The sequence below is a fragment of the Crocodylus siamensis genome, chromosome 13 (assembly GCF_052110815.1).
Source record: "Crocodylus siamensis isolate JL-2025a chromosome 13, ASM5211081v1, whole genome shotgun sequence".
Classification (NCBI taxonomy): domain Eukaryota; kingdom Metazoa; phylum Chordata; order Crocodylia; family Crocodylidae; genus Crocodylus; species Crocodylus siamensis.
In genome coordinates this window covers 4,440,622-4,467,692 of record NC_143407.1, presented here as the reverse complement: position 1 = coordinate 4,467,692, position 27,071 = coordinate 4,440,622, and the positions used below count along the sequence as shown (strand labels likewise).

Sequence of the window (27,071 nt, the reverse complement as noted above, 5' to 3'; positions counted from 1 at the left end):
CCAGCAGCAAGCCTATAACCTTGACAGTAATAGCCTGTGAACTGGATTCTTCCACTCTCACCATACATAAGGGTAATTAACCCCTCTGAAGCTAATGAAGCTGAATCGTGGAAGAACTGGCAAGGGGAAAGCAAGATCACACCCAACGTATGACAAAAGACAGCTGCCTCCATTCAGGATGACAGTTTTAACTGGTAACAGGAAATGTGGTAACTGCACAGAAACAAGAGCTTCATGAAGAAAGGAGGCCATGGCCCACATAAATAAATGTCATCTTTATTTTACCAAATATAATTTATCAGTTAAGTTGACATTTGTCAATTCAGTTATGGCAACTATAAATAATTAAGAGTCTTTTTCTTTTTTCCTTTAATACAAAGAATAAACCAGTATTTCTTCATTTGCAGTCAGATCTAAAGTACACATGCATTTGAGTGCAATTCATGAAAAATAATTATCCTTCACTGGTTTTTAAATTTAAATTTAAGTTAAATTCTTCCCCTCCCCCACTCCCCCTCCACCCTAGACTTTATAAAAATGTAGGTACGCGACCCAAGTAGCATGATGGATCTTAAAACAATCACCTCTGTTGCCGTAGGTTTTACAGCTGGGACCACGAGACAGGGATTCTTCCGCTGGCATACGTGTCTACCTAGGAAACTGGACAGTGATGAGACGTGTAACAATACTAGATGGGGATTTATCTGGAGACTAACTGCTGAAATGACAGGCAGGGGCAATCTCCAGCGTATCCCTCAACAGTGACAGGGAACCAGGTGAGCCGTTTTCCAGCCATGTTAAAACCGAGTGCAGGTGATGGGGGAAGAGTGGGCCTCCAAATTCTCCAAGCTGAAACTCCAGTACAGCCACATTTGTTCTTCCCGTAAGCCCTGGCCAAATGACACTTGTGAGCAATCACCGGGGTGAAGACATAGACCCGTTCAGAGCCACTGTCACAAGTGGTACCAGAAAAAGAGCAGTGTCTAAGGCTAACGTAGAAGTGAAACACGTGCGTTAGCTACTCCTGCAGCACCTGTGAGAGTGCATTTGGACAGAACTGCAATCCTGCCATCTAAGGCCACCTTTACTGCAGCCAGCCCTGCCTCCCAAATACTGTTAACAAAGCCATAAAAACACAGCCTCCTAAATGGACACACAGATGCAGAGTGAAACAGGAAACGATTCTTCTCCAGATACGTTTAGAAAGTGGTCCCTCAGCAACTCTCTTCCCAACACACGCAATGTGGTTTGCTTTATGTGTCTCTGGTTTCTGCGTCTTTGACACCGGCTCCCTGTCCATCCGTGGCTGAACTTCCCTATATGGTTTCAACTTGCCTGTCCTCCGACATGGGGCGGATCCTTTGACCAAGTCTTGGGGAAGTCTCAGCAACTCAGTCTTTCAAGGGAATTGAGATGGCCACATCTATGCAACCTCCGCGGCTAGCTCTGTGCCGGTTCACAGAAACAACTGAACCAAGCCTCATTCAAGATTATAGACACCGGGCGACGTATCACTTCCCCCTACAACACAATGCCCAGTTGTGTCTGACTAAAATGGAAAAGAGAGGCATCCTTTTAAGATGCTCATCTGAAAAATGGAGGTGCTGACCCAAAAAACGGAAACTAAAGCCAAGAGAAAGGAGCAGAAAAAGGGTCTTTTGCCATGAGAAAGGCATTTGAGCTTTGGAAAGGGGAAACAATGATGGGAACAACAATGGAGAATTAAACATCTAACAGCTTCAAGAGTCAGAGGTTCTAAAGCCCACCTGAACAGGGTGAGCAGCATTCAAACTAGGAGGAGAAGACAGCACTCAGCAACCTCAACCTCTGGGGCGCTGGTCCTACACCACTGAAATCAATAGGAGCTTTGCTATTTATTTCCGCGGGAGCACAAAGAGGACTTAAATGATACAACGAACGGTGAGGACATGGGACAGGTATGCGTGCGCCAGATTTCTGCAGGATGTTAGCAGTTCCCTGGGGTTTTATGCACTGTTTCCCGCTCCTCTCTGGGAAGTGCAGGCAGTGCCTCCCTGCTCTCCACATCAGGTATTCAGCATAAGTTCACAACTTATAGGCTTGTTAAGTCACATATTTAGGAATGGAGGACTGTTAAAAAGCTCACGTAACCTGGGGATATTCCTCTCAGATGTGGATTTAATTCACTGGGTCCGTGAATTAAATAGAAAGACAAAACTTTGGAAGGCAAAGGGACCTTTCCCAGCCCAAATGAACAGCTCACATAAGGCCATTTGGAAATGGGATGCGTGGCCATGCTACCATGAATCCCTCTCCACTTAGCTACGGAAGGGTAAACAGCACAGAGTTGCTCCTGATTTGCACCAGCGTAAAAGAAAGTGTCCCGCGATTGCCACACGATAGATGTTGTATGAGAAGCTAGAACAGACAGTAAAGCGTCACCATAAGAAACCAATCAGGTGCCCAATTCCAAACTCCTTAATCAACACAGGTCCCTGGGCAAGTCAGCTCACAAGAGACTGAGCACACTGAGGGGGAAGAGGGAGTTTGTCCTTCTGTAGCCAAGCTTTGGTGGTGTGCCGAGGAAGAACACTTGAAGGGTGGCTGGGGCAGGATGCTCAGCCTAGCCTCATCCTATTCACTTACACAGATTGTACTAGATGGCAAGGGCTCTCTCCATTTATTATCTAACAGTCTATTCATGATTGGGTTTCAGGGCTGTGTGGCCTATTCTTCCTTGCAAGCCTACAGGATATTTAAAAGGGATCTTTTAACTAGTCTTTCACCCCAAACCCCTTCATTTTAGAACCAGGCACAAGGTGGAAATATTAAGGGATGGGCAGGGGAGGATCTGAGGATATTGCAGGCCTTAATTCAGAGTCTTCCTGCAAACATCAAATGCTTGTGAAGTGAAAGAGGTGACCGCTCACCTCTAGTGACTGAAGAGGGATGAGCTTCTTTTACAATCTGACTGGCTGATCAACGTTTCCATCATAACCTTGGTTCAGACAACTACTGCTATGAAATTGCACTTGGTGATTGTCTCTTTACACTTTTTTGTCCTTCCTAAAACTAGATTTTCTGTACAAACTTGGCTTGAAATATAAACCACATAAAATTCCCATTGAAAATAATGAGAATCTAGTATCAAAGTTGAAGTCTCAAGAGAGACTGTGGGTAGGGTTGGGGAAGGGAAGGAGCAAGGGAGGGGAAAAGTCAATAAAAGGAGAAGAGAGCCGGGACAAAAGCGAACGGCAGAGAGAGCTAGTCCCCCACATCTGTATCCCGATCTCCGATGAGCCAGAGAATGTGGAAGCTGAGCGCCAAGAGACCTGTGCCAAGCAGGTCACCCAGGGCTGTCAAGTAAGGGATGGAGAAGTTGTCAGGATCCAGGCCCCTGCCCCACATCCAGTGGACCATCCAGTCAGCAATGTAGAGAAGAATGAGGACCTGGAAGGGAAACAGCGAGAAAGGGAAGACCCACATTAGCTACTGATCCAGACTTTTGCACCCTTCTCATCACTAAGGCGAAGCTTTCATATCCAGGACACTCAAGGTTTATTTGCAACCAGCCCCTTCCATTTGTGCAGCCCAGTTTTCAGAGGTGCAAGCACCCATTGATTCCAGCCAAGCCCACGGAAGCTCGGAGAAACATCCACGAGCAAATTAAAACAGAGACTCAAGGCTGGTCCTGTGTCAGACCATGGCCAGAGGGGGGGATATTTGTCAAAGGCACTGAGGGAGCCCTGGTGACGTTCAATGGGCGCCTTCCCCTTATGCACCTTTGACAAGCCTCCCCTTTACCATTCTCTGCTCTGGGCATCACCACCACTTTAATTTTCAATTGATGAGAGAATTTGTTGCCATGCTGGTTCCAAAAGCAAGGGGACGTCTGGCCCACATCCAAGTCCTGCAGCTCAGCTCCTAACTTTAGGCAAACACTGCGACAAGCTGTGTGACGAAAAAGAGGAAGAGGCCACGCAGCTAAGGAGCCAGGCAGAAGGGGCAGGATCTAGAGATCCCACACAGGGGAGCAGGAATCCCAGAGACGGGGCCACGGTGCCTGGAGCAGGAGCACAGTCTCCTAGCAGCAGCCGGCATTGCTGTCAGGTTTGCTCCCCCATAACGTGGAGGCTATTCTAAGGCAGAATAAAATCCCCATTCCAGGCTGGGTACAGGTGTTTGAGGCTGTCGGCAGGCTTCTGCTGCCCCAACTCTCCCTGCCTGCACGAGTGCAAGCATTAGGCTGAGACCACTGCCTTCAGCACAATCCATTTTCTCACCATGAGCTCCCACTTTTCTCTCAGGCCTGCTCCCTCCCAGCCAGCAGCTTGCCGTCTGCTGGGGAAGGGGGGCTGGGGCCTTTAGAAAGCAGCTGCTAATGGACGCCTCCCTCCAAGTGCCTGGACACCCAGCAGGAGTTCACGACCTATACTTAGTAGCCTTGTCTGGAGAGCTGTTTTTCTTTCTCGTATATGCAATGACTCACTTCCTTGAGCTCGCCTCAGTTGTTGATGTTAGAGGACGCTAAAACCAGCAACAGCTTCCAGAGGCATCAGGAGGGCAGCTGGCTTTAGTAGGAAAGTCCCTACCCACAGTTTCCCTCCCCTTCTACCCAGGAGGGGATAAACTGACAGGCACTGGAGCAGCCGGAGTCAAAGCCTCGCTCCGCAAGGCTGAGCACACACAGAGGGGAGCTCGGGGTGGCTGACCCGCCACACTCCTGCGTGGGAAAGATGCAGTTTTGAGAGGAAGAGCCATGGGGAATCCTGCAAACTCCACATCCTGTTTTCCCTGCTGGGCTGTTTTAAAATGGCTGCAGCCCACAGGGTGCTCGTGGCTCTTTGCAGACAAGAAAGGAGGCCTCCTGGCCCCAAGGACTTTAAAAGCGCAGTGTAAAACTGAAAGCAGCATCAAGCAGAATGAATGCCCCAGACAGAAGTCTAATGTGCTCATCCTGACATGCCAACACCAGCGCCTCAGTTTAACACACGCTGTTCTGTAAACACATGAGGTTTTAATCCTACTCATTCTTTTATCACTATTTTTAGCGCGGTTCGACCTGGCTGTTCTTTGCACAGTGAAGGAAGGGGGACAAGTCTTTCGAGAGGATTCTGGACAAGTCAGCCGCACTGGACTGCTCTATATAGACAGATTTCTGAACAACCTCCTCCATCATCAGAGTACCCCAGCACCTTCCAGCATGGCATTAAGTGACATGACTGGCATCTGACATGTCATTTCTGCTCTCCTCTCATCCTCTTCCCTAGTGGGAGCTGTACGTGGGGTGCAGCGTCTGGTGGGTAAAGAGCACACTGCACGTACTGCACGCGCCAACTGTTTGTTCTCTTGGATGGGAGGTTCAGATGGAAAAGGAGTGCTCCGTCAGGGGCAGGAGAAAAGCCTTTCACAGGCCAACCCTACAGAAAGGGAAGCTAGTTTTTGCCTTTGTCCCATTTATAAGAATTGCACTGCCTGTCTCCAGGTCATTGAATGCCATGCAGACCCTCTGCTTACGGAGAAAGTACATCGCCCATCTTACGTCTGAAGTCTGCCCGCCTCAAGGAGTGGCTGCCAAAAGCTTCGACTGAACCAGCTACTGCAACTCATGTTTCTACTAATCTAAACAAGATAAAACCTATTTCCAGTAGCATTGCCACCCAACCCATTGCAGCATCGAGCCTGCGTCCCTTATTGCAGCCCAGGCCTTATGACCCAGGCAAGGATTCCAGCAAAGGAAACAGGCTGAGTGGGGCTGACGGTTACCTGGAGAAGTGCAGCTGTCATGTAGAAGACTATAAAGATAAGGGTCAGTGTAGTGTGTCCACCCTGCATGGAGCTGATGGTGTAGAGGAAAACCAAATGCCCAGGGACCACCAGGAGAAACAGCACACGGGCAGACCGGGAATTCAAATCTGCAACAGAAGGAGGAGGGACCTCAGGAGTCGGAGACACAGAGACCAGTGCTCTGAAGCAAGTTCCCATGGATCTGTCCAGCATGGGACCTGTTGCAAAGCTTCTTTGCAACTGCAGTTATTCAGAACAAGCAGTTCTCCAGCAACCTCTAGGCAAGTTTCAGCAACCCAGGAGCAGCTGGTGAGGGCTGAGAGGCTAAAAGCAGGAGGGAAGTCTGCCTCCTACAATGCTGGGAAATCAGAGGGCACCATGCCACTAACTTGTTCTCATAGCCCACCGCAGGAAACTCATAAATCCAAAACTCCAACTTTCTCCATTAGCAACAGGACAGGACAGGCCTCCAGGACAGCCACCACCTCCCAGCAGATCTCAGCTCCCACCTCCCTTTCACATTGCTCAATGCCACTTCCTCAAGCGCAAGCTTAGCCAGAGCAGCTGCCAGGCCTTTGCCGACGCTGGCTCCAAGAACTGTAGATGGCCTTGAGAGAAAAGCCCTGGGGCACAGCGCTGGGCAGAACCCGGGGAGTTTCAGCCAACACTACACACGCACCTGAGCTGAAGAAAGTGCTGCAGGGACTGGGGCACTTGCGTGGGGCCACCTCAGAGCTCTCGCCGGGCACGCCACTCATGTGGAGGTACGTGGAGATGCGACTAGCTTGGACAGCCACCAGGTTGCCACCAACACCTGTAAACAAAGAGGACAGTGAGTTGGGGCACACTAACACCAGTCCCTAAAAGACTTGCACATCTGAATGCACCAAGGACTAAGGGCAAGGGGAATTCCTCTGTATTGCTGGGAAGCAACTGCCTCTGGTGTGGTGATGGACCGAGCTGTCTGCTGCTGGGACAGTCTCCCTTTGACCTGAATTCCACTTCTTCAGGATGCAAAGAGCCCACAGACAAGAAAGGCCACCGTTCCCCTGCCCTCTTCAGTGAGCTCTGTAAATGTATTCCTGTCGCCTTGAGCACCAGAGCGAGGTAAACACCGTATCAAGGGGTCAGACACATGGGAACTTCCCAAAGTGCCTTTTGTGGAACGTGCTGCCATAAGACATAAAAGCCCAGAAGTTAATAGGATCTGTAAATAGGACTTAGGCATATGGAGGATGAGAGGCTTCTCTCTTACTTGAGACAGCAGGCTCCCAGCCTTAGCTTAAGACACACTGACCTGGCAGCAGACTGGATAAACAGTTAAAAAAGGCACAAAGTGCCTGGGAGTCTCAGGGTGCATTTCACTGCAGAAACAACTTAAGGATAGAACACCTGATTTACTCCCCCGTGTTAGAGTCACCAAGGTGAGCAACCACACTACCAAACAGCTGACCATGCCTTTCAGAAAGAATTGGGCCCCCAAGTCATTTTGGAAACCAGGACTTGGACTTTTTCTTGAGGGATTTCTCCACTGTCTGGCAGGAACTTGGGACAGGCGTGTTGGCCAAGGAGAAATGAACTCACCATTGATCACCGGTGTGAAGACGGCCATCCCAGCAAAATTTGGATCGGACACGGTTTTGTCCAATATGAGTCCTCCCACACTGCAAGGAGAGACAGTGAAGAGGCTGATGGTGAGGAGAGCACAGAAGATGCAGAGACTTCAGAGGAGTTAAGAGAGTCAGACTTCAAGTATGCACTGTCCCTCTGGGCTGTTTATGCAGCTGGACATCTCAATACCTTTTTATGTCTACAGTGGTGGGAGCTGCATGCAACTTTGGCCATTTTAAGCGTGCTGGGGCACAGTATAGGAGCACGGAAGAAAAAGGGTAGCAGGATGAAACCTGTTAAGAGAGCTTAGCAGGTGCTGTGGAGTCATGTAGAGACTGGTTTCCGATAAAACATACGCCACACCACCCAATTTCCAAGTTGCATATTCATTCCCATCATCACTCAGGAGAATAAAGCCATCAATCCCTATGTTTATGGTATAGAGGAACCTTTTGTTGAACCAAAACCATTTTGAGCAACCTCTTCCTTTGGAGGAGGGAGGCTCTGGTGGAGAAGGGACTAGCCTTCTCTGGTGGAAGGCCATGGGCTTGCTTCCTGGGAGACCCGGGTTTGCTTCCTGGGTCTGCTATAGCCTCCTGAGATGATTCTGGGGAAAATCGCTTGATTTAAAGGGAACTGAAGCACCCAGGAACCTTGGTCTATCTCCACGTGGTCTGTCAAGCTCTGAACTTCAGAGGGGTAGGGCTCTACCGGTCTCTCTAATGCAATGGAAGCAGCCCCTGGCTAGGAACTGGAAGGAAAGCTCCAGGTGCTCCCTTCTGCAGGGATCATGGGGCCAACACTCTCTCATACCTGCTAATAGCCATCGCAATGATGACTGGCTCCCACCCAGAGTACAGCACCTCCCGGGTTGCTGGATTCCTCTTGGCAATGATGATCCAGAGAGGCAGCAGTGCGACAAAGAAGGCACACACCAAGGGATTCACGTATGCTTTGCTGTCTGAAGAGAGAGAGAGAGGCTGCAGGTCATGGACACATCCCAGGGCAACTTGGCATGAATGTCTGACAACGGGCCTGACCCAGCTTCCCCTCCACACCCGGGGGGAACCCAATAGGAGCAGGATGAAGGCCCACTGTGAAGGCGTGGCCACCCCTGCCCACGTGAGGGACAGCACTTTCCAAGTCAAGTTCTTCTCTGGGTGCATTCAGAGGCTGTGGTGGAGCAGCTCTAGACAGAAGCCTCCTCCCCTTCATTTGCTCATCTCCAGCCTTCTCCTGGTGGGTGAAACTGAGCAAGGAGGCCTGATCTCACCTTGGGGCTTAGCTGAAGACAGGTCCAATCACAGGGACAGAGGGGACAAGACTTCAGGCACAGCTCTGCCACCGGGGACCCTTCCTGAGTGACTGCTTTTAAGTGCCCAAAGCAATAAAAGGACACGGCCCTCCACCACTACCATGGCCTGTAGCAGCCATGCCTATGGCTTCTGAGATTTGCCCCCATGCCATCCCCTGGAAAGGATCAGAGTAGCACCTTGCTGGACCCACTGTATCTGCCTGGTCTGGGAAGGGCCACTGTATTTCCCCTCTCTCATTTCCAAACATGCCTCACTAGTGAAACAGCTTCAAAGCCGGGTGTTACGTCAATGGCCATGAGCAGTCACAACAGAGGACAAAGTCCAAGGGTGATGCTACAGCCTAAGTGGGGAGGACAAAGCAGACGGCACTCCTTACATCTCACCTAGCTCTTTGTAAAGGCCCCAGCTGATCCCTGAAAGCAGCGCCAAGGTGATGAGGTCTCCCAGGCTGGCAGCAATGGGTGTGGCCACGTTGTCCGGGTTGATCCCCATCTTCCTGGACCCGATGATGACCCCAATCATAATCATGCCTACAGCCAGAGGAAGAAGCGCTGTAAATCCAAAAGTACCTTGGCTGAGACATGGCACCCTCAGAGAAGGGACGAGTCTTACCCAGCACAAGGGAAGCGATGAAGGCTGTGGCCACGCTACTGGCACACAGCAAGATGGCATGGCCAATGCTGAAGTGCCCGTCTGGGATCCAGCCAAATATCACTGCAGCAGTCGAGGCCAGGAAGCCAACCACTGTAGCTTGAACCTAGGAAATAGACACTGGGGATGAAGCTCCACACAGGTTAGGAGAAGGAGGAGGCTAGTCAGAGTCCATCTCCCATGGGGATCAGTGTCTCGGGCAGATGCTGAGACTCACCAATAGGGAAAAGTGTTAAGTGAAGTTGGTAGTGGTGCAAGCAGCCACCATTTGCTTTTCTACCAGATGCTCCACCAGCTGCAGGCAGTGACGACTGAGGCACTTAACCCCCTGACTTCCTTCCACCCACCCCCTGTTGCACAGACCCACCGTCTGCCCGCTTCCCCACTGGGTTCGCTCACCTGAATCAGAGCCATGTTCCCTGTTATCATCCTCCAGAGCTCCTTGGGCGAGTCAATTTGACCAATATTAGCCTACAAGGAAAGAGCACATCATCAGCCACCAGGGAATGGGAGACTGCAGTACTGCTGCCCTCCTTCAAATGACAGTGCCCAACCAAGCCTCCGGTGCAGCAGTCACAAGTTTGTGCCAAGACAAAGGAGGCCAGCTCCTCCTAGTCCCAAGCCTTCCCCGGAAGCTGATTCACTAGGGGAAAAGAAAGCAACCATCCAGTCCTGGTTCTGGGAAGGCTCTGAAAAGAACAATGCTTCATGTGGGCAACACCCATAGAGGGCTGGGGTGTATGGAGCAGAAAGGAAAGGGAGCAATGGCATACGGGTGGTAGCAAGGTAACCAGCAGCTTTCCTGCGGGAGGTGGATGACCGGCAGAGCCAACAACACTGCTGTGTTGCTCTGTGAGTTTGAGGTCCTCAAACTCTTGCATGCAGGGTCTGTATTCAGGACCTGCCCAGGAAGCAAAGGAGGAACAGGTTATCAGCCAAGCCCAAGATGGGCACATGGTAACTCCCAATTCTAAAACTCATCTCCAGCACCCACCCCCCTCAAATGCATCCCTGCAGTACAGGTGGTGTCCAACACACATGCCACAGCAATGGAGTGAGGATTCAGGCTTTGCAAAAGGCTTTGGAGACCAGATCCTACCAAGCAGCAAGGTGACCCTTGTTCACCTTCAGCTCATGCTGGGACTGATCACTGCTGCTGATTCACCAATCGAGTTCACGCTGTCCCTACTCGCTATCAACGCTGGCTCAGGGTCAGCTGGGGGCCTCAGCACCCCAGTTCTGTTATCAGGACATACCGTAAGCTCTGATAGGGAGCAAGGCCATGGTGACATCTCGGGGGCAGAGGGGGCCGGCAGCAAGAGCTCATCTCGGAAATGAAGTTGTGTAAACATGGCGAGTGCCACGTGAAGCCTGGCAGAGTAGCGGGAAGTGGCCGCAGCACACGGCGTTGTTTGGCATCGGGACAAAAGCAGGCGGCATTAATCCAACTAACTGGAACAGCCTGAAAGTTGCTCTAAGCTCAGAGCAGACAGCTCTACTGCGCTGGGACGCTGTGGCAGTCGCTGCAAACTGCTGGTTCTCGCTGAACTACTCCTGCACGGTCCCTTTCCAGTCTCCACAGGGTCCACAAATACCGGAGAGGCAGAACAAGGAGAGCTATGCCCAACGCTGCAATAGCAGCAACTGTGACACAGGGAGAGAAAGCAACAAGCCAAAGGTCAGACCAACTCAGTGGCAGCAACAAAACCCAGGAGTCCCCGCTGCTAGCTCTCTGAGCAAGCCTACACAGGTTCAGGGGTCCCTGAAGCACAAGCAAAGCCCTCGGCGGTTAGGCCAGATACACCAGCGGCTTCCTCCTCCTGGGTTTTCTGTGCCAAGGTCAAGCAGCAAGGCGCCAAGTCAGCACATTCGCCTTACTGCCCTGTCCTGCTCCTGCATCTCTACAGCCCTTCCCAAACCGAGAGAGTCGAGGGGCACTGACAAGTCACGGCAACCGCCGCAGACGTGCAGCCAGCTCCGGGGCACGGCGTGGCAATTCTCACAGCAACACTGAACTGCTTAGGACAAGAAGTAAAGAAAACAAAGTGTAGCCAGCCTGAACCGCGAGGGAATTCAGGGAGGCAAAGCAGTTATTCAGGAGCCTGGGTACAGGGCTGACAGCCCTCTTCATGCCAAAGCCCCAGGGGGAATTTGATATACAGTGGCCCAGGGTGCCTCATGCCTTCTTTGCCATACAACGCCAACGATCTGGCTTTCTACAGTCAGGACGTGGACGGTACAGGACTGTCCTCTCCAGCACAGAGAAAAGCATCCGTGGCTGACTGTCGCCTTCCAACACTAAGGAAGCCTGAATGTCAGGGGCATTCAAGTCTGATCAGTTCAGAAAGACAAATCCGGAGACTGTTGCCCACACAGCGCTGGTATTTGAACACTATGGGAAGTTAAATCTTAACAATCCTGCCCTCTGCTAATGAGGCTGGGATTAGGAACCTGGCTGTAGTCAGTAGCAACAGGATTTTAATCCCCCAACTAATGGGAAATTTTTGCGTCCTCATTGTAAAAGTAAAACTATCCAAAGAGTCTTAACGTGGCACTAATGAGATGTCTGCAGCCTACAGAGGCTGTTCCCGCTGCTTCCCTGCAGGGAGCTCGCAGCCAGCAGTCCCCAGGTGCGTGCTGGAGCAGGACCAGCTGCTGGCACGCCACTGCTGGGTCCTTTGCGCTGGCCAGCAACAGGGCTAGGGGGGAACGAAAAGCTAGCTGGGTCAACTGGTCCTGAAGAGGCCTCCCAGGAAGCGAGGAAAGAGGAAGGTTAGACACCCAGTTTACAAAGTGGCAGCGTGGTCCCCGCTTGCCACACGCCAAGTTGCAACTGCCCTGAGGGCTTCTAACCGCTGCAGGGGCTGGAAGCCGAGCCGGCGCGTCTCTGCACTCGCCTGAGAGAGGTCAAGACGTGTCAGTAGGTGGCACCAGGAGACCAGGCTGGCACCAGGGAGGTTGCTTTCCAGCACCGCGCAGAGCCTGCTCTCTCCCCTGGCCAACTCCTTTTGTTCCCCTGCTGCAGACACCAGGAGAGATGGGAAAGCTTCGCTTCCCTGCAACTCCCTGCGCACAGAGGGCAGTCTCGATCCTCTGCCAAATCCTCCGCTCTGTGCCAAGGTGGGACTGCTTAAGTCTTCATCCCAGAAGCCCTGTGCTCCCACCTTGGCAATGCCTTGGGGGAGGAAGAGGGAGCTGCAGGGCTAGGCCCAGCCAGCCAAGGAGAGAGGGTCACGCACCCCCCCCAGAACAGGTCCATGCGCGCTCCTACCGACGAGGAAGGGATTAAACAAAGATTTGTTTCCCCTAACGAAGGAGCAAACAATGCTCCAGCACTCAGCTTTTGTCCCTTGTCAGGATTACAGCTGTGCCAGGTGCCAGCAGAAACCAAAGGGGAGGGGAAACGGTTGTCCCCTGACACTGAGAAGAGGAGCCTGCTGCCCCTGCTCCCCCAGCTGGCACCTCCAGGCACAGTGGAGCTCAGCTGCTGGGACCAAGAGCTGGCTGTGCCGCATGCCAGCCCGTTCCAGGGAGCCTAGCAGCTCCAGCTGTTGCAGACGCTGCGTGCAAGAGCGAGATAGAGCCAGCGAGCCGGAGCCAGCTGCGTGCTGCGCGGGGGCTGGTGTGGCAGGGCACGCTGTGCCTTTCCCCACGCACGCTGAGCCGAGCCAGGGACAGGCTGCTCAGCTTGCTGCCTTGTGCGATATCCTCCACACAGCCCCAACTTTACAGCTTGAGATGAGAATCAGCCCATATCTTTGCAAACCTGGCTCCTGGGACCAGAGCAGTGAGCCTGCGTGACACGGCACCGCACAGAGCACTAGGGCACCGTATGGCATTTTGCGGGCCGCAGGGAAGCACGGCCGTTGCAGAGGGATTGTAGGGCTGCTGCAGAAGGCGAGGAGGGAGCAGAGGATGAGCCCTGCTCTTCTGGCTCAGAGCCATTCACTTGGTTTGCTGGTGTCGGGTCAAAGAACGGCACCGGGAGCAGAGAGGCAGCAGCAGTCTGTTGCTGTGGATCTGCAGGTGGGTGTTGGGGTTTAGAGGGGCTGGACACCACCCAAGAGACAGGCTGGTGACCTGGGTGATCCCTCATCCCCATGGCTTTCTGCTGGCTGGGATTCATGGAGGAGCATCAGCAGAACAGCTGCCCCCCACCCTGCACCCAGTCTGATGTGCTCTACGAAGTTATGAACTCACCGCCTGGTCCCTGACGCCAACCCTGAAGAAGTCCTGGGCAGCAGGCTGGGCATGTATTCATGCCCAAAGCAGGCCCTGCCCTGTGCACCCTGGAGACAGAAGCTGGGCTGCACCTCTGGCAGCTTCAATACAGCAAGCAAATGGAGCTAAGAATTTAGCTGTAGGCACAGCTGGTTCCTCTGCGTCCAAGAATCCCAGCTATGCACCCTCTGCGGGGCATGCCGCGAAGCACCCGGCGGTCACCTGTTGTCACATGCTGGAAAAATGTGCCCGACAAAAAAGGCAGGAGAACATCTCCCCGTGAGAGAAGGATTCCAGTCCCCAGCACGGGGACAGAGGGCTGCATGCCTGCATGGTCACCGCTCTGCTCCCTTAGCATTCAGGGAACTCACAGAGCCTGGCGGCAGGCTGGAGCTCCTACCCCGTCTCCCTCGGGAAGCTCGCTAGCTCCGTGCGTGGCCACAGCGCTCGTGCCACGGCAGTTGTCCAGCCAGACCTGTCCATCAACTCCAGCAGGCTTTGGATCAAGTTAGCGCCACTTACTGCCAGGCTCCAGGAGAACCTGCCTCTGCAGCGCAGTTTTCTCCAAGCCCCTCCGCCTGGACCAGCCACTGGATTCCTAGTCCTGTTTTAACCTGCTTTTGTTATACTTCTGCGATTCCTAAAGAACGAGTCTGAGCCTCTTGTCCTAGAGCTGTCTCGCTGAAACTACAGCACCTTCTGACCCAGCAATGACAGGAGGCAACGCGCTGGCAGGGAAAGTGCTGTCCATCCACTTACAAATGGACACGTGTGACTTCCTGCCTGTGGGATGAGTGCACCGCCGCTCTGACACACCAAGCTCTCCACCAGGATGTTGGTGACGGTGTCTCTGCCGTTTCTTCACATGACATAATCAACTTAGAGAAGATGACCAACAGCCGGCGGGGCTCTTTCTCCCCAGCACAGGTTGTTCTCTCAGGACTCACTGCTCCATTAACCCAAGGTAAAATAGTGATGAGTTGGCAGCTGGGTGTTAAACCCCTAGAAGCCCTGTGCACAGCTCTCTCTATCCTAAGGCAGGACAGAGATGGCTAGGCTGCTGCTAGCAGTCCTGCTGAACGGGAGGAGACCTGCCATGGTACACCAGGACAAGGAAGTCACAGTTTATCCATACCTCAAGGGTCCTCAGCCCTATGTAGTGCTAAGGGCTCACTGAAGCAGTCAGCGAATTCAGGACTAGCGAGCGCAAGCCAAGTGAACAGACCAGATGCTGACGTGGAAACCCTGCTAACTGGCTGCGTGGCAGGGCTGATAAGAAAAACCCCACAGACACAGTCCAAACCATGCGCATACAAGGCACCTGTACCCAAGCAAATACATCGGCCATTTAAACCACTGCAGAGTATGCAAAGGCAGACAGCAGTCTGCAGCTCCACTCCCCACATCTCTCTTTTTCCCCTTCCCCAGTGGCAAATGCACATGTGAAACACCACCCTCCCCATGCCCTCGGGCACATCTTGGATACTCACCGCTGTTGAGAGCCGAGATGCCAGCGTCATCTCTAGGTTTCCCTTCAGCCCCAGCAGAGCAGGAACCAGGATGAATACTTCGGTCACATACTTGAAGACGTCCCAGTGCTGCAAGATAGCATACAATGGGGTTCAGTTATCTGTGCACGTGAGATCCTAGTGCTAGGGAACAGCTGTGCTGGCCTGAGCAGAAGAGGCTTTCTTGGCACAGGCCTGGCACTGCACTGACCTCCCCCACCTCAGCTGCTGGGTACATCCCAGGTGTGGCTCAGCTCCTTCCCACCGCCCTGCTTGGAGGCCAAAGGAAGTCTGAGCTCTCTCAAAAATGGACGCAGGCACCAGCACATGGTTTCCTAGGGCAGCAGAGGCAGTGTCATGGTGGAAATGCAGCAGCCCAAGAGCCTGTGCTGTGGTTGATTGAGCGTCTCAACGCCAAGACCCAAAAGGTCTGCTCTTCCCAAGAGGTGCGGCCCAGTCAGAGGTCCTGAGCTGTCAGAGGCCTTTGCTCAGAAGTGAACGTGGGCCATGTGGCTATTTGTGCAGTCTGACTTTCTGGGCCCTGAACAGACTCATCAACTGCACGTATATGTGAGCCCAGAGCCCCGCTGTGCTGGGTGCTGCACGCCCAAGAGACTGGCGCTGCCCAAAGAGCCTCCAGCTAAGCAGGAGCCATTTTACAGATGTGACTTGGTCCAACACAAGGGCTGCTTGGCAGAGCCAGCCACTGACGCCAGATCTGAATCCTGTTTCAGCGCCCCAACCACGAGATTATCCCTCCGCTCGCTTTCTGGGTCAGTTCATTCTGCTGCCAAAAGCTGCTCTTGCCTTCCTCCACAGCTTCACTAAAGCAAGCTCTCTGCTCCTCCCCGATGGGGATAGACTGATTGACCCTGCTAAGGAAAGAAGTCCCCCTCCCTCGCCCGGTGTCCTGGTGACTGAGGCTCCAATCTGCCCACGCTGCCTGCAGACCAGAGCCAGTTCCCCCACAAAAGGAGGCACAGCCCTGGCTGCTTAGGACAGAGATGCTGAGTAATTGCAGGGTACCGGACTTGAGAGCAGAGCAGCTGACTTCCTAAAGCAGGATGGAAAAAAAAAACTGCTGCAACCACAGCTGAGACGCGGCAGGCTATAAAAACCTCAGGGCCACCAGTTTACTTTTGTAAGTGTTTGTAGCAGAGGGCTTTGTATATAAAGCCACTTTTCTGCTGGCTAGGCAGGCTGGATCATGCCTGCCGTGAAGGGAAGCAAAGCACGCTCAGAACAGGTTGGTGGTGGCGATAGTTTTAGTCCCCAGCGCAGGACCTATCAGCCTGCCCAAAGACACGTCTTCTACAGCTTCCTGCAAGTCAACAGGATGCTGAAGTCCAACCGCCATCTCAGTATCTCGTGGCTCATTTGCGTTTCCATGTCTGCCTCCGTGCACCTGTCATCTCCTGTTATACTTACCCTGTAACCTCTATGGGACAGGGATCAGGTCATAATTCTGGGCTTGTATAATACATAGCACTCTTTTTCTGGTCCCCAACATGGGCTCCTGGACACTACTAGAACGCCTATAAATAACACTCGAATTGCTGCAATGGCACTTGCATCACTGTGCTTTGCAAAGGCTGCCCGAGGACATCCTCGCCAAGGAGGTACTTGCAATCCTGGCTGCTGCTGCTCTCGTCAGGCCCACTGAGATTCCCGATAAGTCCAACCCCTGTCATCATGCTACTGCTTGTGAGCAACATGTGCCACCGACGCCACCAGCCAACTGGACACCTTCTTGCTTCTGCTGCGAGAAACGCTATCCGCTGACAGCCGGCATCACTGATACCTTACACCGGGCAATTATTTTGATCGCCTGGCTTATTTTTCCCCAGTTTGTGCCATCTGCATTTTGCTCTAGGATGATGAGACCGTGACTTCTCCACCAGGCTCCCAGCCATGCAGCGCATAGGGTGCTCTCAGCAGCTGCAGCAGAAGGGAGGCGACGCCACGGAAAGCTCGCTCAGCGCTGGCTGATCGCTCCATGGCCAAGTCAGAGTCAAAGGCCTTGCTTACATCACGGAAAAGTCTTGTCGGCTATGTAATGAACTTTCCCACTGCCTTGCCCCTCCAACCCACCAGCAAACCCGCCCGATCTTGGACAACTGAGAATCACCCAGGAAAAGTTTGCTATATACTTTGCAGGTACATTGGGAGGTTCTGTTATCTTACTACTGTTCAGGGACCATAAGTGTCTGATACAGAGGGAGGGATCAATGTGGAAGTACTCGGGGCCTGAAAGGTCTTCTTTGCAGACTCCCCAAATGCTTTAAAAACCTTGGTTAAAGGCAGATGCTCCTGAACCACTTGTAGGAAACCCCAAGCCTGCCAGCATCTTTTATGCAGGCAAAGATTGTCCCCACTACCCAGCTGCGAGGAAGCAAGAAGCTCGGTTATCACACCCGGCCAACCCTTCTCACCTCCCAGCCACGCTAACTCGTGGTAGAATTGCTGGGAGCTCTTCCGCCCCGTCGCCAACATGAGACCAGCCCTCCGGGGACTTGCGGCATCCGACACCGTTAGTAGCTGGAGCCAGCGTGTTTGAGCAGCCTACTCGGACAACTGCTCTGAGCTCCTGACGAAGGGACTTTTGCACAACTGCCAAGGGCTGCCTTAAAGACAGAGCTTCAGAATAGGTGTTTGAGCATGGGCAGCAGGGAATATGAGCTGTGCCCACAGGCAGGGGAAGAGGAGCAGGACTCCCTCTGGAAACACACCGATTGCCACAGAGGCACATGGGCCTGTCTAACTGCAGCTAGAAGCCAGCGAGCTCTGCTTTCCCAGATGACTGCATTTAGGCTGGCTTGGCAAGCCCCGTGCAGGATGAGAGGCTGCAGCTAGTCCACTGCCAGCGATGCTTGCTAGTGCATCAATAGAGGCCGTGTTGCTGGGACTTCCCCTGTCGGCACGCACGTGAGCTTGGTTCCCAGTGACCAGACTTCCCGTGCACCAGCCGAGTAGGTCAAGTGTCACCAGCTTGCTCAGTGCAGAAAACAACATGCTTGAGTTTGACCGGGAGCTGGAATCACTGGGCACAACGCCACGGCCTCTGCGAGAAGTCAAGGCACCTGGTCAGAACGGCCCTTTCTGCCCTTTACCAAGACATGACGTGCTCCTTCTGCGATAAGAGCTCCTGCCTGCAATGGCACTATCAGCGCAGCATAAGGGCGCCAGAAAGGGAGTCAGCGCGTGCGGGCTCTTGGTCCCCCTCACCCCGCTGCTGGTCACAGCCTCCCCCGCGCATGGACACCACGCTTATCCTCCTTCACCGAGCACTGGGGAATATCTCCTGGGAACACATCCAGGTCCCAAGGGGAGCAGCTTCTGCTATCACCTGCAAAGCACCTGAGGTTTTACATGCTCAGGCTGTTCGGGAAAATTAACCTCGGAGCCTGTTGGATGCTTGGGGGTCAACATGAAGGGACTTGTACTCAGAGACTCCAGGCACTTCCGAAAGCGCCCCTCCTGCTCAGCTCAGTTTACCTTAGCCCAGAAGCCTTACATCCATCGTACAAGAACTGCACCCAAGCTGCAAGCGACAGCGGAGCAGGGGCGAGGCTGCAGGAAGCAGCGCGCTCCAGCCCTCGCCGCGCTCAGCTCTGCCAGTGGACGCTGCCCTTTAAGAGCGTCCGCACCGCGAGCCAGTGCCAGGGAAGCTGCTCATCTAAACTGTAACCAGAGCTGCTGGAGTAAATCCTCCGAGCGGGACAGACAGCAGCCCAAGGCAGGGATGTTGCTAGAGGAAGAGAGGCAAAAATTAAGCCATCTCCAGGGAGGGAAACCTGTGTTTCTGCCTACGTTAGCAGTTTTCTCACTAGGAAGAGCATGCGCTGTGGGTTCCTGCCAGCTGTCTCTGTGTACGTTATTGCACAATCTCAGTGTTACGGGCACACTTGTATCTGCCTCAAGGCCTCCCCGATTCCTGCAAGCCTCCAGCATGGAGAGCACCCACTGGCCCGGCCTCACAGCGAGCAGGGGGGTTGGCGGTGCTGCGCGCAAGGCTTTAGGAAATCAGGATGTCGATGGATTGACTCGGGTCCCTCCCTCTGCCTATCCGCTGTGAAAGCACAGAGGAGCTAGTTGCCGGGGTGGAGAGAAAGTATCACACAGCAAAACACACAGGAGCCCGGGTGGAGCAGCCTAGCCCAGGGAGACATGAAGGACAGGTGGGTGCTGGCAGCTTTGCCACCGGTGCTTCAAAGGGGCACCGAAGAACCAAGCTCAGCGCTGACAGGCCAACTCCCAGCCCCTCCCCAAATGGCACTGAAAGAAAACAGGGCTTAACAGAACCTCCTCTGCCTGGCCGGGAAGCACGGGGTCCTAAATCACTTGTGCTAAAGGGCTTTGCAGGCTCCAGGATGTTTTGTGTTTTTTTTACCAAGTGACATTTTTAACTTCCCAGAGAGAGCAAGAACCAAGCAGCACAGGACAGTACAAGCTGGATGCTATTCTGCACCAGTACTACGGGAGGGTACGGAGCACCACAGAGGACCAGCTTCAGTATCCAACAGGAGGGGACATTTGCAGCCTCTCCTGTCAGGGAAGCCTTGGACGGGAAGCAGCTGAGAGCGAAGCAACCGAGAGCAAATGCGGAGCTGCTCATAGCTTTATCAGGAAAAGAAAATAGAAAAAAAAAGCCACACGCACGCCCGATGGTTGTTGCACGCCGAGGACATCGACTGCACTCCTGGAACCCGGGAGCTCTGGATGATGCTTGATCCCACGTACAAAGGAGCTCAGAGACTTGTGGGCTCTAAGAGGTGACCAGTATCAGCAGACATCTGGCTACTCCAAGCATTGCAGCTGCAAAGCAAGTTCTTTCACGGTTTTAGTGACTGCCTGGGTGCCAAGATAACAGCAAGGAGTCATTCTCTGCCTAATTAAATCCCTGCAACGTGATCACAGAATCGCACAGAAGCCGGGCTGGAAGGGGCCTCAGGACCTCACGGCAGGCTCATCCCCCTCTGCCCCATCCTCAATGAGTGTCAGGTCTCACATTAAAGACAATAAAACCAATCACCTTGGTCCCTACACTTTGCATGCCGCCCTGTTTGTGCTCTGACCACAGGCCCCCCAGCATCCTTGGGCCACTGCCTCCAGCTCCCAGACAGCCAGACAGACCTGCTGTCTGTGCTGTCTCCACTGTGGAGGCAAAGCCCACCCTGCCCCAGCCCGCGGTAACTAGTCCGCGACGCGGCAGCCTGTGCCAACAGATGCTCCCAGGATCCCTGGCACAGTGCTGAACTAGGCCACGCTAGGACTTCGTGCTCAGGGTGCGCTTTCTCTCTTCCTAGCATGGGGCTGCTGCCGGTGGCAGTGACATGGGCACAATGCTCCACAGAAACAGCTCCAGAGGGGAGCCCCTCGGCGCTAACGAGCACAGCTCCGAGGGTGGCAGCACGGGGCAGTCGGCAGGAAGGACTTTTATGAAGGAGGCCATTCTGCAAAGCAGGGCAATTCACAGCGTTCCCTGCCTCGGACTTCGCTGCCTCTCCGCTTCCTTCCTGCCCCCTCAGAGGAAGGTCACTTAGGTTCGCTCCCCAAAGTACACATCTTCCCTTATTCCCTATTATTCGCATTCCTGTGTCAGCTTCCGGCCAACTGCAGCAGGAGAAAGGGGGTCCTTGGGCATTGCCTGGGTCCAACAGCAGAGACAGGTGGACCCACAGGGATTCAGACCAGTGAGCCAGCGCAGAGGACTCGTAGCACAAAAGGCAGCACGGCCCAGGTGGCACTGCGGGGTAGGATTGGGGGCTCAGCAGCCTGGGGCTTGATTAAACCAGCACAGAAGTGGCCCAGGCTGCACCAAGGTTTGGACTGAAGCCTACCTGCTCAGCCATGCTCGACAGCCCCATTTAAAGGCTTTTCTGCATGGGCAGAAGGGGGCTGGCAGCAACATCCAAACTACCTGTGGTGTAAAGAGACGTCAAGATCACAAGAGACGTCAGGATCCCACCTTCCCCAAAGGGCTTTGGTTATATTTATTGCTATACAAACCCCTGGACAACCTGCGCAGCATCAAGGTCCCACGTTGCAAGAGTGGTACCAAGTATGAAGCGGAGTCCCCTCCCAGGGAGCTCCCCTGCACAGGGATTACAGACCTGTACCTCCGCAACCGCACTTTTTGCACATGCTGCTCGTGGCTGAAGAGCCAGGAAAGGGAGCCTGGGAAGCCCACCCTTGCTCATTCCCTGCCCCCGCACCCCCGCTCCAACCCAGCCCTCGGCAAGATCTCATTACAAGTCGAGAGGAAACCGGATCGCAGAGACAGACCGTTCCTCCTCAGCCCCCAAATACCACGTTCTGAGAACTCATCAGTTCTCATGTTCCTCCCGTTACTCAGCCCCTGCAGCACACCATTCCCACGGACACCCGAGAACACGGGGCTGGAAGGGACCTCCGAGGACATCGAGGCCTCTCCCCCACGACTGCAAGCACCCCTCAGCCTGTTCCACAGCCTCGCCGCTCCAGTGCTTGCGAGCACCCTGCCGACACATAACCTTTATCTATCCATCCGTGGCTGGTGTATACCTGCTGGTGGAGACACAGGAACACATCCGGATCCATGCCTCCCCCAACCCCAGCAACACCCAAGCTGCTGTAATCACCGGAGAGGTGCTCACACCACAGCCAGCGGTCACTGGGTCCATCTAGCGCAGCAAAAGGAGACCCTCCCCACCCAGCCCAGCCGTGGGAAGAGCCAAAAGGGCAGGCAAGCCTGGCAGCAGGCTGCAAAGGATAACAAGCAAGGCCAGAGGAGCCAGGCCATGGCCTCCCACTGTCCAGACGCTGCTGAATTCACAGCTTTCCCTTGTCAGAAGCTGGAATATGCTACGAGAGCAAGATGGCACTCGCCCAGGACTGCTCGGAGTCCCTGCGAAGGCCAGTTACAGCCAGGGTTTGTCCGGGAGGAAGGAAACGAGGGCATGCAGCCTGCCCACCTGTAAGCCAGACTCCCTGACCCCCCCGATGCCGTCCCCCTTGCCGCCAGCGAGAGCGGGGCTGCCCTGCAAGCAATAAGAGCCTGGTGTGGCTACAGGCTCACAGCTCACCCATGCCCTGCTCCAAGGTGGTGGAAGCTCAGGCAGCTGTCGCTACCCTTCACTGTTAGAGACAAGAGCTCACTCAGCCCCTTCCCACCAAGAGCAGAGACCCTGGGCACTGGCACTCCAAGCCAGGGTCGCAGCTGGGATCCCTGCAGTACCTAAACCGGGTGGCTCCAATGCCCTGGCCTCCTCCCTCCTTCTTAGCACCTTCAGCTGCATCAGTAGTAGCTCACGTGGCCAGACAAGCTGCCAGCCACCTGCCACCTGTGGCCCAAGCAGGGGAGTCACCTACCAAAGCTGCCTTCTCCTCCCCTACGTACCCTCTTGCCCCATCACTGCTGCCTGCAAGTGGAGAGCACACAGCCTGCTCCAGGTGGTCGGAGACCCCGCCCTGTCAGCAACAAGTGCCAGCATCTTCACTGCGGACCCCGAAGGGCTGGCTCCTGGCAGGTGCCACAGAGAGCAGCTTGGAGACAGCAGCATTTCCAGGCGAAGGCAGAACCCAGTTTCAACGCATTCAAGACTGTGCTGCAGGTTGGTCCAAGCATGTCTAAAAGGTCTGGGCAGACAGGAGGGGAGAGGAGCAAGCACACTGGTTGCAGGGGAGCATGAGGTCCAGAGGTTTGAATGGCACGTGTTATTTTCTGGAGGTCGCTCAGGTGATCAGCCCCAAAGTCCTCATGCTTGGGGGTGCCGGCAGGTTGAGCAGCTAGAACAGGGACACAGAAATATGCCTGGGTCTTGCTCCCCATCCTACTGCCTGCCCAATCATGGTACGCTGAGCACTCACAAGACCCTCTGCACTTACGTTACTTCTCAATCAAGCCCTTCCAAGTGTTGCCGACTTGGCAGACTGCTTGTCTGACTCCCTGGCTGTGAGCTCGGTGCCTCTCAAAGCAGCAGCAATCCATGGCCAGCACAGAAATGATGCCATGTACTGGAAGCCAACAGCAGCCCCACTGCCCAGAGGGTTACCCCTGCATTTTGCAGGAACCGACCTGAGAATACCAGCTCCCCAGTTTTGCCAGTGCATTTAGGTGCCACGTTCAGTGCCTCGCTAAAAAAAGTTGGAGGAGCTGGCAGAACACACTGCACCAGCTACACACCGTGGAGCCACGGGACGGAGGAATTATGAAGTTGGGTTTGAGCCCTTTGCAAATAAAAAAGAGAGGAAAGCTCCTCGGGGTGCAGCTGTGCTCCCACGCTCCCTACTGCAGGTCTTTGTCGAGAGCAGCCTTTGGGTTAAGACGACAGCTTGGGTCCTGTCAAAGGGGAGGTGAGGGAGCTTGAATCCCGGGAACAGGAAAGTCTCTGGGAGGGGCTGGGCTTACAAAAAGGATGCAGCAGTAGTCCAGGGAAGCTGGAGGAGCTGCCAGACTAGGCAGGGGTCAGACAGTCCAGCTACCCAGCAGGGGGGAGCACCAGCTACTTCAGCACTCCTGTCACACGGACAGATGCAGCAAAGTGGCCACCGAAAGGGGCAGGGGAGAAGCATCTTCCCATTTTAAGGAACCTGCCCTCGTGTGCTGACCCAGAAAAGCAGCATAGCAACCTGCTCTCTCCAAGCTGGACGCCGGCCCAACCGCAGCCAGCGAGAAGCGACTGATTTCACCCTCCCTGGGGTGCCCAGCGTTGCAGGGCCAGCTCACAAAGGCGGCAGGGATTGCAACAGGGCTGCTTTTCTTTTCTTCCGAGGACTCTGTGTACCTGCACTGAGCAGGCACCTTATTCCATGCTTCAGTTCTCGCTCCCCTCACTAACATCTCCTCCCCTCCCCAGCCAGAGAGCTGCAGCAGCCAGGAGAGGCAGCCTGCATTCAAATGCAGCTATCTTGTCCACGGCTGTCTCAGCTCCCTAGGCGCAGCCAGCCTGCTACGGCAGTGGGGAAAGGGTTAAATAGCTGATCCGCTGCCAGCAGACGCAGGCTCCTGGAATAGCGCAATAGCGGGGGCAGACAGCGACGCTGGCACAGGACCCACGGTCGGATGAGCTGCATTCCCCACAAACCGCACTGCCTGTTTGTGCTGAAGAGCACGCCCCGGCCCGAAGGGCTGTTAACCTGTCGGAGTCTGGGGGCGGCGAGCTGCACCACCTCTGCCAGAGGCCCGGTCTGTGCTTAACCTGGTCTAAGGATGCCGGTACCCTGCACAGGTAGCTAGCAGGGAAGGAGGGCAAAACAACATGCTTAGACAACCGGCATTAGGACTCCCTGCAGAGTGCTGGGCACATCTCCTCCCCCCAACGGTGTTTCTGCACCAGCCTTTGGCATCTCTTATGGGAAGACGGTGTTAAACCATGCTCGGGTCCATGGGGTTCCTGATGCAGCCCTGGGACCTGGCACATGCAAGCAGGGACACAGGTAACCAGCTGCCCAGGTGTGGAGGCCATCCTCCACCCCAGGAAACAGGTGCCTGGACCTTTGGCACTGCATCACAACAGGGGAAGTGGCAGCCCTACCAGGCCACAAAGCACAGGGGAGCTGCTAAGCCCCAAGACACTGGATACGTAACCCCACCGCAGCCCCGCCTGACTCCGGACACAACCGGCAAAACAGAATCTGCGCAGGCAGTAACCAGAGCCGGGGACAGCCGCAAGCAGGAGTCTGGGAAATCCTTCCTTGGAGCATTCGATCAGAGGGTTTGACCTTGCCGACAGCTGCTCCGGCCACACGCGTCAGCTGCAACCCCCACCCCGGTCTCTGATCCAGGCGCAGGCTCCGTGGCAGCAGCGATGCTCGGCTGCACCGAGAACTGGATTCAGCACAGGCTGCTCGCTCCTCGCCACCGTCTCGGCCCCTCCAGCCACGGAGGCAGGTGCCCAACTCCCTCCCGCCCCTCGCCAGCCTGCATCTACCTCGCAGGGGGAGCGTCCATCTCCAGCGCTTCGCCAAGACAGAGGTCCTTGCACGCCCGCACGTGCGCATATCCGAGGGCCTCCCCACGGACCCCTGTGGTAGAGCAGTACTAGACACCCACCCTGCGAGCCCACGATCATGGCTGCAACCACAGCACAGCCATGGCCGTGCGGGGTCAGCGCAAGCTGGACAAGCCCCACATGAAGTTCCAGGACACGTCCGAGGCTGAGCTGGAGTCTCGCAAGTCCCAGGACAGCCCTGTTCTGTCGTGCCTAGAGGAGGGAGCCCTGCCCAGGGCCCAGCGCCCAACACGGCTCCACCACCACGCTTTAGCCCCAGGCTAGGCACAGACCAGTTTTAGAGGACTCCAGAGCAGCTCGCTCCTATCTGTTCTTGGCCTCAGCAGCACTGAACCACACCTGCCCAGGGAGAGCACCAGCTCACTGCATGCAGGTCCCCACATCTGCGCCTCCCCCATCGTGGGCCCAGGTCAAGCCGCAGGCCAAGTAATGGCACACGGAGCCCAAAGGCCAGCACAGGGGTCTCAGCCTTACCTGCACGATGTCCAGCACCATCCCGGCAGCGACTGTCCCAAACCCAGCCAGCAGGAAAGGGAAGAGGACCTGCAGCCCGATGGAGAAGGAGGTCTCTTTGAACGGAGAGGCAGGCTCAGGGCCCCGGTCAGTGCTGGTGTCATCGCTCTCGTTGCTCTGGCTGCCGTTTTCCAGCAAGGCGTCCTCTTCTCGCACCCCCTTGGCATTGGCCCGCGACTCCAGCACGACCACCTCCACCCCTTCCCCGTCAGGGCCCAAGAACTCGGTGGACTCCACGAGCTGCTCCCGGTCGGGACTGGCGAGGCAGTCGATGGTCCCGGCCACGATGGGCAGCACCACCCCGTTGGTCTGGTGAGCCTCCTTCTGCTCCATCTTGGAGGACATGCTGAAGCAGGGACGCCAACCTGGCTCTCGGCTCGGCAGGACTACAGCAGGCGGGCGCTCCGGAAGGGACCTTCTGCCAGGAGCTCACGCGGAAGGCATGGAGATGCCACCTCCCCTGCGCCAGCCCCCCTGCCCTCAACTGCAGAGACTGATCCGCCAGCAGAGCTCCCCATCAAGCACGCTCCGGGAAGGGGAGACGCCAACCGCTAAGCCAGCAGAGAAGACAAAGTTCACTCTAGTCCCCTTCCTCCTCCCAGGCCAAGGGGCCCTGGAGATACCAAGACGTGGCAGGCGAGGTTCTCGGTGTCTTGCCTCCCGACGCTGGCACCTTCTTCCGCGCCGCCCTTGCTCCAGCAGACGGATTCGGGCTCAGCTTCAGTTCAGGGAAGATGGGCAGGTGAGGAGGAACAGAGCAGAGCGCACCGGTCTTTCAAGCCTTCGCGCGACCGAGCCGGACCCTAAAGGAGCTTGTGGGGAGGTGCAAAAAAAAAGATCAGGGTCCTGTCTGTTTCCAAGAGAGAGAAAAGTCCTCGCAGCTGCAGCTCGTCGACCCGTTCCAGTTCCGTGCCTAATCCAGGCAAGGAGGCGGGAGAGTCGGAGGGTAAAAATAAAAAGGCACGCAGAAGAGAGCGCCCGGCTCCCGCGGGCCTGGGGAGACCAAGAAGGGGATCGCCCTCGCCCACGTGGCACCGGCTCTTATTTCAAGCCGCAGGAAGCTCCCCGACAAGGCGCCGGCACTGGAGGGACCGCTCGCTCCGGGCCTTCACCTGAAAAACACGGGAGAGACGAGGCGGCGTGAGCTCTCAGGGCCGACACAACGGCTCGCTCATCCGGCGGCGGCTCCCGCCCGCGCTCCCCCAGCGCCCGCCCGCCCGGGAGGAGAGGCGAGGCGAGGCGTGCGTGGCCGCCCCGCCGCGGCCCCGGGGGCAAGGGGGCGAGCGGCGCCGGACGCAGGCCGGGAGGTGGCGGCGGGCGCCCGGGCCCCCGGGGGCCCCAGCGCGGCGAGGACGGGGCTCGGCCAGCAAGCGGGCCGCGGGCGGCGGAGCGAGCGCGGACCCGACGCACCTGCCCCGGCGGCCGCTGCCCGCCGCTGCCGCCGCCGCTGCAGCCCGGCTGGCCCGACGGGGCGGGCGCCGGCCCTGCCCCGC

General features: G+C 55.4%; 1 protein-coding gene across 1 annotated transcript; it reads right to left on the bottom strand.

Annotated features, from left to right (window-relative positions):
- Positions 1–255: 255 nt before the first annotated feature.
- Positions 256–27,071, bottom strand: SLC41A1 (solute carrier family 41 member 1). Its single transcript, XM_090025224.1, has 11 exons — positions 26,989–27,071; positions 25,540–26,690; positions 15,056–15,163; positions 9,744–9,815; positions 9,306–9,450; positions 9,077–9,223; positions 8,191–8,338; positions 7,351–7,430; positions 6,446–6,580; positions 5,746–5,894; positions 256–3,429 (listed from the first exon to the last, which is right to left on the bottom strand). The coding sequence occupies exons 2-11, from the start codon at positions 25,921–25,923 to the stop codon at positions 3,244–3,246; spliced, it is 1,554 nt and encodes a 517-aa protein (XP_089881350.1). The 5' UTR covers positions 25,924–26,690; positions 26,989–27,071; the 3' UTR covers positions 256–3,243.

What these genes read in the sequence shown, in the direction of transcription:
- SLC41A1 (XM_090025224.1), bottom strand. Translation starts at nt 25,923, where the DNA reads ATGTCCTCCAAGATGGAGCAGAAGGAGGCTCACCAGACCAACGGGGTG. An exon ending in ATTGCGATGGCTATTAGCAG is followed by an intron (nt 7,431 to 8,190) that starts GTATGAGAGAGT and finishes CTCTCCTTGCAG; the next exon opens with TGTGGGAGGACTCATATTGG. An exon ending in CAGCACTTTCTTCAGCTCAG is followed by an intron (nt 5,895 to 6,445) that starts GTGCGTGTGTAG and finishes CTTCTGTTGCAG; the next exon opens with ATTTGAATTCCCGGTCTGCC.